This window comes from Amaranthus tricolor, chromosome 16, assembly GCF_026212465.1.
Source record: "Amaranthus tricolor cultivar Red isolate AtriRed21 chromosome 16, ASM2621246v1, whole genome shotgun sequence".
Taxonomy (NCBI): domain Eukaryota; kingdom Viridiplantae; phylum Streptophyta; class Magnoliopsida; order Caryophyllales; family Amaranthaceae; genus Amaranthus; species Amaranthus tricolor.
This window is the reverse complement of record NC_080062.1, coordinates 20,888,306-20,899,235: the sequence shown is the minus strand read 5'-3', so window position 1 is coordinate 20,899,235 and position 10,930 is coordinate 20,888,306. Positions and strand designations below refer to the sequence as shown.

General features: G+C 33.0%; 1 protein-coding gene across 1 annotated transcript; it reads right to left on the bottom strand.

The window, feature by feature from the left end:
• Window positions 1-3,132: 3,132 nt before the first annotated feature.
• On the bottom strand, window positions 3,133-7,743 carry LOC130802406 (glutathione S-transferase DHAR2-like). Its single transcript, XM_057666416.1, has 6 exons — window positions 7,411-7,743; window positions 7,218-7,308; window positions 6,944-7,087; window positions 4,890-5,007; window positions 4,665-4,805; window positions 3,133-3,455 (listed from the first exon to the last, which is right to left on the bottom strand). The coding sequence occupies exons 1-6, from the start codon at window positions 7,466-7,468 to the stop codon at window positions 3,369-3,371; spliced, it is 639 nt and encodes a 212-aa protein (XP_057522399.1). The 5' UTR covers window positions 7,469-7,743; the 3' UTR covers window positions 3,133-3,368.
• Window positions 7,744-10,930: the final 3,187 nt, after the last annotated feature.

The following is a 10,930-nucleotide window of genomic DNA, read 5'->3' as shown; positions in this document are numbered from 1 at the left end:
TTCTTGTTCAATCTAAATTTGAAATGCGAAGGAAAGTGTCACTTAGATTTGACAGCTATGATCAAGGTCTTACGGATGATGATTGTGTGCTTATGTCGAGGTATTATACTTGAGTTTCGTCAAATATATGTACATCGGGTCATCAGATCAGCTGCATTAATGTCTTTTGATTCTTTTTCAAATAATTAGTGCTTACTCTCTAATAATAAAAGCATAATCAAAATTGTTATTGTGCAGCGGGTGTTTGGGTCTTGTGCAATCGGGTTATCAGATCAGCTGCTGTTGGTTCTATTTTTGGTGCTGGGTGAGCTATGCAATGGGTTTTCAGATCAATCTTTTGAAGTGTGCGCTATCTGATCTCCTCCAACTGATGTTGTTGCTGGTTGTAAGATATAAATGCTGATTAACGGTCAGGTAGGGGATAAACATTTTAACATTCTGCTCAAGCTGATATGGGGATTACAAAGTCAAATCAATGGATGAACAAAGGAAAAGTTGAAGAATGCGGTTTTGAGTAGTCTTGAAGATTCTGCAATCTGATCAGAATGACTAAGTAGTTGGTGTAGTTCAGGAGTCTTGAGGCAGTCCGATCATGGTGCTGCTTCAAAATGCATAGTGAAGGTATGGGGGTGAAATCGATAAACATGGCTTCAAAGAAAAATCATTAATGTGTGAGGACTAGCTGCAGGCTGCTGTTTTGTGACTCACTTACAGTTGCAAGCTGCTGTCTGTTTGTTATATTGATGATGTTGTTTTGTTGAAGAAGTGCAGAGAGTTTTGTGCTGAAAAAATGAGACTACAATTACGCTCTGATTTGGTGTCTACTGTGCTGTTGATTCTACCCAGCTCATGCGTCAGTCTGAGATTATTGCTGTTTATGAGAAAATTTGTTTGTGGTCTAAATTTCTGTTTTGTGTGTGTAGCTGCTGCCTGTGGTCTGATTGCTGAGCGTGAAGCCAACATTTTACTAATCTCTCCATTTACTATTATTTATGTTTCTTTTTAGTCACTACACTTTTCTAAAATAAATTATCATATAAAGGCGACAATTGTTTTATTGTCAATATTATAATATTATATGCAGTGACGAAACTTGGATAAAGTTTTTGGGTGGGATTACTATAAAATATTCATACATTTTTTAAATGGTTTTCCCATCATGTTTAAAATTAAATTCAATAATCATAACATGTTTAAGATCAATATGAGGGCATGGAATAAGTGTAGGATATTAACTTCCTAAAATAAATTATAAATCTATACAAAGTAATTCTATTGACTAAATATATGAGTTATTATAGGAAGTAAATATTAATAATGTAGGAATATGATGTGCGGGATGTTTCATCCTTGATTGTAGAAGTATGAAATATTCCTTAAAATTGGATAGTACTAATTACTAAAACAAGTCCAATCTTGGGTAATAAGTTGTATCCACGTCGTAAATGAGGTTTAGTAAGAAAAGCTAATTGTTATCGAAGAAAATCATTGGCAAAATGCTTCATTTTTTAATGTAAAATAGGATTATAACTTTATATGAGTAGTGTGTAGCACTTTAATTATCACAATTCACAAGCAACTAATAATTGTTTTCAAGACAATTAAAAAAATTTTAAAATAGAAATAGCATAAATATATTTTTTAAAATAAGCGCGTTTTACTCAGATTAGTAATTTGGTTATGTTCGCTCAGATTAGTGATTTGGTTATGTTCGCTCAGATTAGTGATTTGATTATATTCGCTGTTAGTAACAACAAATAAAGAAGTCTGATCAATAAAAAGTCAAACTCTTTATTCAAATAGGGTTGTTAAAAACAACGAACTAAGTTGACAACTTTTGTGATGTTTATGAGGTACTATTCAACTGCTTTACCCGTGAATGGCAATAAAACTAACTTTACACGTGGATGGCAATAAAACTAACGATCTATTTGATATTTAATAAGTGATAATAAACGGTGATCTTAAAAATAAAAAATTAATATAATTTTAATTAAAAAATTTCTATAATTTTAATTAAAAAATTTCTTAGCTACCTTGATGGTCATGCTTATTCAACTTTAATCATCAACATAAAATAATTCTCCAACAATGACTGAACTACCTATCGAAGTTGAACCACTTAGTAATAATTCTTCTTCTCCAACAAATGAAATTATCACAGAATCTTTCGCTACATTTTCAACTACTACCCAAACTCCTTTGCCGCCATTAGTAGTTTATGTATCCTTTGAAGAAGGAAAAACTTCCTCTTGTAGACGTTCTTCCCGACGTCCTAGTCTCGATGCTGATGACTTCTTGAATCTCCTTCATGGGTATTGGGTCAGATACGGTTAAGCTTGAGCTTAATCGCCATGAGAATGACGTTAGAGGTTACATTATCTCTTTTTGTTTTTGTTCTTATGATTTGGGTTTTTGATTTGGTTAATTGGGTTGTTGAGATTTGCAGATAAGGAACGAGAACTTGCGGAAGCTCAAGCGAAAATCAGGGCATTGAAATTGTGTAAACGCTTACCAGTACCCATGTATAAGTAAAGATAAGAATTCTAAATTTTAATCGTGCCTTCATTTATTCTATATAATGTAAATTACGACTTATTGGTGGCTTAACCAAAGCGGCGATTTAGATTGGTTATACTAGTGTTGATAAGAATAAATTTTTGTGTTAATTTTCAAAAAATATAATAGAATTACATTATTATAAAAAAATAAATTATTATCTTTTAAAAAAGTTGTTAATAGTTTAATTTTTTGAAGAAACGATTAGGATATTATAATATGCATAATTATAAACCTTGTCAAATACTTTCCATTAAAATATATATTGTCATTTTATTTTTTACTAATTAATACATCTTATCAAGTGATTATAAGAAAAATAAATAAGGGTTAGACAAGAAAAATTATAAACTTAGTCAATAATTTTTGTACATAACTTGCAACAAATTTTAATTACTAATTCACCATTTTAATACAAATAACCAAATAAAATCTTAGTTTACATTTTAACTTATATATATATATATATATATATATATATATATATATATATATATATATATATATATATATATATAGGGTGATTGAAGAAAAAGAGAGAATTCGTACCAGCAAGGAAAGAAATAGAACGAATAGCACACAACACACGAAATATGAATATCATAAGCAATATTGTACGAATTAAATTTTGGGGTACAAGTTTTTTAGAGCAACATTCCCCATCACTAACCTCATGTAGATTAGTAGTATTTATTTAACTCATCATCAACCTGATGTACTTTTACATTTTTATTTGATATGCATCAGCTTCAGGACTCAGCAGTAGCACATTACATAGAACTTTTTGTAGGATTGACTTCAATGTGAATTCATGCATTCACCTTTGGAGCCCAACCAGCAATCACATACTCCTTCGCTGCTTTTGTTTTCTCAAATGACTCACGAGAGAAGAGAGACTGCAAATTCATGAATCAGCCGTTAGAAAATAAGAGACTTACAGGTTTGTCTTACGAAGCTAAATCTTTTAATGTTCAACACAAAGAAAATGGACGCCACTATAAATAAGTAAAGAAATGTGTATATTTGGGCCGCGTTATCCTTAATTTTGAGCATTTGTCGGGTTTGGCTATGCGCTGCAAGGGTTCATGCAGGTCTACGTTCCACAAAGTTTACCTAGTGGAATGAAGGATGACAAAGAAAATAACCAATTTAAGAAATTCGATATGGTTCATGTGCACTGTCAACCTTCCAAGGAGATGTTCAAACTACACAATCATGTAGAATTCCAAAGCCCAAACCAGATATTTAACAGTAAAGAAGAAGGCCATGAAGCACACTTAAAGTGGTGGGAGCATTTAGCTAGTTATATACAAAGCGGGGGAGGAAAAGCAAGAGGAGAGCACAAGAAAAACAATTTTTTTAAATGAGTTGGTAAAATTGAAGAGAACTAAGACATCAAATAATGTGAAGATACTTCATCTGGCGATACAAAAATTCACAAATCTTCACTGTTTTCTATGTAATTCTTCTGGCCATCCTATTTTGTTTACAATTCTTAACGTCCTTTATACACTACTTTTGAAATCATTAGAATAACCGAAGTCCTTTCCCCCTCTTATTTCCCCCGACAAAGGAAAGTTGGCAAACATTCTAGAGTTCGATAGGCAAAATTGGTCCTAAAATAAATAAATGAAAGGAGTAGCATCCAACCATGCCATAGAGCATATCAGTAACCAACCAAAGAATTTTGACAGAGCATTTTGAAACTCACAACTAGTTTATTACATATATGGTTATATAGGCTATGGTTTGGCTTTGTTATTGTGGTTTTAGTAAACAATTAATATTTTGTAATCATTGGTCCTAATATGACCTCAAACAGGTTAAAATTTCATCTACTTATGAGCACCTTAAAAATTCTCCTCCAACATTAGAGAAAAATCTGAGTAGAGTAAGCAAAGATAGATAATTGCTTGTATATAAGATTATGAAGAACAAACACCCATAAAAAAGATAAGCAAGGGTATCCATGAACATTAGGCAAGTCTTAAAATTTAGTAATTAATTGCATCGAGGAGTACAAAAGTTGCGTTGTATCCACAATAAAAAGGCAAAAAATGGCCAATTATCTTTAAATAATGCAAAACAGCAAGAGGGACTCTCACCTTCATGTATTTATGAACCAAACTCAAGTTTTCAGGAACAGACCATCCCTTAAAATGGTCAAGAGCTATTTCAAGATGGTAGAGCTTTGGTGCTAAGCTCAAATCAACAGCAGTAACTTTATCTCCACAGATATATGGCCCCTATAAAGCACAAGATCGCATAATGCATAATATATTTAAATCAATTATGTAAATTAAAAAAAAGAACATCTTCTTCATACATACATGACATTTTAAATGGTCATTTAGTGCCTTCAACTCATCAAGCAGAGCTTGTTCAGACCCATCATTAGCATCCTTGCTCTTCAAAAACGTCACAAAAGCTGAAAAGATCTTAGAGCCTCTAAACTCATAAAACAGTCCATGACAAACAAAAAGTGAGCTAAAAGATCATTATCACAAATCAGTAATATTACTTCGATCGAGAATCAAGTTCCCAACAAGACACTTTGACACAGAGTATTGATTAATATAGATGATGACTACAATAACACGTAGAAGCGCATTAAAATCAGCCAAGAGTGTTATCACCAGAAAAACCATGCTGAATTTTAAGTACTAAAAGAACATCCATCCGCCTCCCCCCAAAAAAACACCAAAACTACAGAATCATGCATTGAAAGCAATTTTAAACAAGTTTTTAGACACCTAATTTTGAACTCCACTTGTTTAATTCAAACAAAATATGTAACTCGTTTGATTTTGGGACTCCAACTAACAAAAATAAAACAACAATTTTGTTCGTCATTAGAATTACATAAAGGCGGTTTTCGAATTGTCACCAACTAAGTTGTACTATGAGTTTAGAATTAAGAGTATACATGTCATACGGCACAAACAAAATGATTGACCTTCTATAATCAATGAAGTAAATCTTGTTTTTGTCATTACAATACAGAACCATAAGGATGATATAAACAAGCAACCACCTACCCTTATGTGTTCTCAAAACTTCAAATCCATGAACTATTCGCACAACACAACTTTAACCCCTTTTTAAGGCATTGCATAGGCTTGATCTTTCATGATTTTAGAGTAATTTGGTATTATTTACATATTTTTTTAGCTCTACAATATTTGACGTTTTCAACCCCGTCAAGTATCATTTACAGTTCTGTGTAACAATGGTTTCTCTAGCCACTAATATCCATCACAAGCACATCCTCATCAACACAAAAGTAGCATTAAAAAATTTGGGAAATTTTACATGGTAACCCTAAGTGTTTTACTTCTCTACATGGTAGACAAATATGTTTTCTAATCCACATGAGCTTCTCACTTTTCCATGTGAAAAATAAAATATTAAGTTCTTTGTTAAATTAAGTACTCATTTCGATTAAATTTTCAAAAAAGCCTAAGGATTATCAGGGCCTTTGTTCTTATGACAAAGTCTTAACCTTTGGCTACCAAGTGGAGATGTGAGAAGCTTAGAGTCAGATTAAAAATATTTATTCACCACGTGAAAAAGCCAAAAACTCGGGTCACCATAGTTGAATTTTCCATGGAATTTCAATTCTCTAGCACACACAAAAACAAATTTTGACTTCATCACTGAAAATTCAACTTAATTTCAATTTCAAACATACACTGATACACAAGACACATGTTACCAAGGAAACAAATCTCATGAACTCTCACGGCCCGTTTGGTTGATGGTAATGAAGTAATGGGAATGAAATATTGTAATGACAATAGTAATGAAGGAATGGATATGAGAATTGGTAATGAAGATTCTTTTGTTTGGTGTGCATGACTAAAGAATAGTAATGGAAGATAATATTCCATTGATTGCATTTGGTTTTTAGTAATAAAAAATGATAATGACTTTTAGTTTTATTATTGTATATTTGTATCTAAAAGCATTATTGTATCTAAATTATTCTATCTAATGATTCTTTTTTAATAATAATATTTTTTTTGGATAATTACGTACATTACCCTTTTTTTCATCATTATTTTTTATGTTCAGCTCGAAACAACATTATCTTATTTTATTACCACAGTAATATTTCATTACCATTACCTTCTATTACCAGGTTGTTTGATGATAATAAAAATGGCCCTTTTTTAATGTTTCATTACCTTATTTTATTACCATCCATCCAAACAACCAAATTTTTCATTCCTTAATTTTATTACCATTACCGCCCTCTAATACCATGTATCAAACGGGCCGTCAGAGTATTAAGACCACCATTAAACGAAAAAAAAAAACGAATTCACACAAATTAAAAGGATTTACAATTTGATGAAAAATGGAGTTTAAAAGGAGAACTTACACAGAAGCAAATTCAGGGTTAGAAGAAAGAGATGGATCAGGATATTTTTCCTCAATAAGAACAACAATGACATCAGAGTCAGCTACCCATTTATCATCCCACTTTATCACTGGCACTTTTCCTTCTGGATTCACCTCCAAAAACCTTCATAAACAGAAAAATACCTCTAAACAATTGTATAAAAACATGAATCATTAGCACATTCCAAGACAAACCCATCTCGATTATTTCAAAAAAAAAAAAAAAAAAAAAAAGAGTGGAAATGACGTCAAACCATTTGGGCTTGTCAGCAACATTGATCAGGTGTAACTGGTAAGGGAGTTTCTTCTCTTCTAATGTCAGAAGAACCCTTTGAGAAAACGGACCTAAATTATGATTGTCCTTTGAATATAGATGAATTACAACAAAAAAACAAGCAAAATTACCAAAAATTGAAGGACAAAATAGGGTTTAAAAGCGGGTCTTACAGTCGCCAAGGACGTGAGGCGCACCAACAGCGGCTTTCACACAAACTTCAAGAGCCATGGTGAAATCAGAAAATGGAGTTGCGAATCAAATGTTTAGAGCAAAGAGATGAAAAGAGAAGAAACTCGCATCTAATGCTGCAAGCAATGGTGCAGGATATGAATGATGGACCATTTATATAAGCGTACGGTGAAGAAGCTACTAGAGTCTCGAATCTCGATAATGGGTGGGGAACTTGTGGGATGTTTTTTTCCTTTTCGTTTGGGATCCGGGGATGGCAATGGGTCGGGCTCGGCTCGGATTATACATACTCCGACTTTGTTCCGGATTTTAGTCGAACTTTTTTCTTTCAGTCTACCTCCACTCGAAGTCGGATTATGCATACTCCAAGTTTGCCCCGACTCGAACTCTCGGACCTCCAACGGAGTCGGATACGGAGTCAGATTATTATCAAACTTTATCGTTGTGATATTGTACTAATGATTTAAAGCATACGAAGTTAACAAAATATATTTTTCGAATACAATTTAACAAAAAAATATGTACTTTGAATCCAAGTTTAACATGAGAAATATTCCTAATACTACAATTTAAGAAAATTTTCTCGCATTTTGATTTGGCGTATATTATTTCTGTAACACCCGAATTTCCTCCCTGAATTTCCAACCCCTTAAACGAAACCCAAATCGTGAAGGAAGGGAGGAAATTCGGGTGTTACAATTTCTCTTGATCTAATTTGTCGTATTTTGATTGATTGATCTAAATAAAAATACCAGGTAGTTTTTCAAAATCAAAAATTACAATTAGTATGAGAGAGAGCTTGAATTAGTCACGTCCAGAGTTTTAATGGAAACAAAATATTGGGTTAAATGTCAAATTCAAAGTCGGATTTCCTTTAGGGTCGGTGTCAGGTCGAAGCGTCGGATTTTTAATAAGGTCCAACTCCGGTCCGTCTCTAACTAGGATTCGGATCGTGAAGTCGGAGTTGGAGTCGGATAACTTTTTCCTCTGACTCGAATCGGATTATTTTCTTCGAATTGAGTCGGACTAGGGTCGGATTCGGACTGAATTGCCATCCCTATTCGGGTCCATCTAATATTTGGTGGGAGCAGGGATGCCAATGATTTTTCCGCTAATTAGTGCTCTTGCTTTCTTTCGCCTATTTTTAACGTAATTACGAAAATGTGTTATCCTTAGACTAGTCTCATTATAAAAGTATTAGAATGCTTTTTCTCAAAAAATTATTAAAATTTACATTGAATTCTCTTCATTTTAAAACTTGAGAATGATGATAATCATATAAATGACGATCTGTTCTAACTGAAATTTTATAAATTTGAATTAAAAAAAATTGAAGTCGGGTCCAGTCGCATGTTTTGGAAAAATAATGAATATAAACCATACAAGAACTTACAGAAAGAAGATGATGACTGAAATGCTAATTCATTCTCTGAAAATTTGTTATAAAAGGATAACAACAAAAGAGGACAAAACGTTTCTTAATAGTAAGGGACGAAAGCTAAAAAATCTTCTAACAAAGAAAGAAACCAACTATGATGTAGCAAGAATACAAAGACAAAGAAGAAGGAAATAAAAGAGGGCCTTGTGGCAAGCCACTTGACTCTAACACACCCCCTCAAACATGGCCAATTGAGAGGACGTAGGAAGGTAAGTTAACCGAATTAGCCCTTCCAAGATTTTATCTCGAGTAAAGTGGCAATTGAACTCGATATGTTTTCTACGTTCTTGAAAGACTGCATTTACGCAATATACAAAGCCAATTGGTTGTCGCATATGTAAAGTGTAACACCTCGATATTTTCCCGATATTTTCTTCCTGATATATTTAATAATTCACTAATAATATTATTTCTATATATATATATATATATATATATATATATATATATATATATATATATATATATATATATATATATATATTTTATTTATTATTGGGCTTGGTCATGAGATTTGCAATCCTTTTTGGCAATTAGAATTATTTGGGCCCAAACTTTTCCTTAACCCATATTTTTATTTTCAAAAAAAAAAAAGGAGCGACTCTTGGTGGAGCTTGTAACTCCCTTAGGGTAATGAAGGATCAAGGCATTAATCCTATATAATTAACCATAGGCACCGAAGTAAGGCGTGTTGCCTATGGTAGAGACTTGCTTAGGGGTTAGCTCCCCCTAATGTATTGTCTCACTCTTGAAGTTTGGGGTTTGGTCTGGCAGTATGGCCAGGAAAAGTACAGCAGTATGGCTGACTGACTCAATGAATCATTTGAAATTTATTAAAAAGTAAATATTGAACTGTAGCCGACGTATGGTAAGTTGCCATTGTGCTTTATGCTATAATGTCAATGTTATAAGAGATGTTTTTGCTGACGTGTACCTTTGATCTTAATGATCCTGCGATGATGTTGTTTTTCCTTTCGGGGTTAATAACTAGCAGTGAGTTAAGTTGCAGGCTGGGGAGTGAGGATTACATCTGAAGAATAAAAGAGATAGAGTACGGAAGGATTTTAATTTCGAACTTTATTAGCTTTTTAGAAATGGATTTATTCAAGAGGCGACTTCGCTCTCGAGGTGTACTCCTTGGACTTTTGGTTTCATATCTTTTATCCGCTGCTAAGACTACGATATCACTAATTAATCTACAATAACTCTAGTAGAACTCGATCCGCAAGTTTTAACTTTAAAAATTTCGTTTTCTCGTGTCTTTATGACATCTTGGTTTAACTCGGGTCCTGCTTGGTTTTCTTTTAAAATATAAAAATCTCTCTTTTAACGATCTGAGTTTTTCCGGGATGTTACATAAAGCTATTGGTTTCAAGGTAGATAAACCAAGTTCTTCTAATAATTGCACAATCCATGTAACGTTAGAAGACGCTGCCGCGAGCACCCTATGTTCAACTTCTAATGATGACTTTTATACAATGGACTATTTCTTTGACTTCCAACTGATAGGAGATTCACTAAGGAGAAGAAGAATTTCTATAATAGAGTGTCGTGTGTCTGGACATGCACCCTAATCGGCATCGGAAACGGCTTGAAGAGTGAGCTAACCATATAAGCCTTGAGAAGAATTTCTTGACCAACAGTTACCGCAACATAAGACAAAACATGAGTCAATACTTGGTAATGCTGCACAGTAGGAGAATGCATAAGTTAACTTAGAGTTTGAACTGTATACAAAAGATCTAGTCATGTATTTATAAGAAAGTTGCATTTTCTTACAAGCCATTTATAATAAGTAGGATCATGATAGGCATTGTAAAAACTGTTAGAGATGGTGAATGACAACACGAGGGGCGGTGAATTGTTGTTTTAATAAGTTTAAGTATTTTAGCCCTATTTTGCGGAATTAAAACTTAAACTTAATGCGAAAAAGTAAAAGAGACAACACAATTTTACGTGAAAACCTTCTAGGCCTAAATAGAAGGAAAAAACCACGACCCCTCGGAATTTCAAAACTCTCCAATATGTTTTAGGCAATTAGTTACAATTACATAAAACAAACA

Coding starts and splice junctions, on each gene's coding strand:
- LOC130802406 (XM_057666416.1), bottom strand. CDS start 7,468: ATGGCTCTTGAAGTTTGTGTGAAAGCCGCTGTTGGTGCGCCTCACGTC. Junction 7,088..7,217: donor GTTGCTGACAAGCCCAAATG/GTTTGACGTCAT, acceptor CTGTTTATGAAG/GTTTTTGGAGGTGAATCCAG. Junction 3,456..4,664: donor TGGTTCATAAATACATGAAG/GTGAGAGTCCCT, acceptor ATGAATTTGCAG/TCTCTCTTCTCTCGTGAGTC.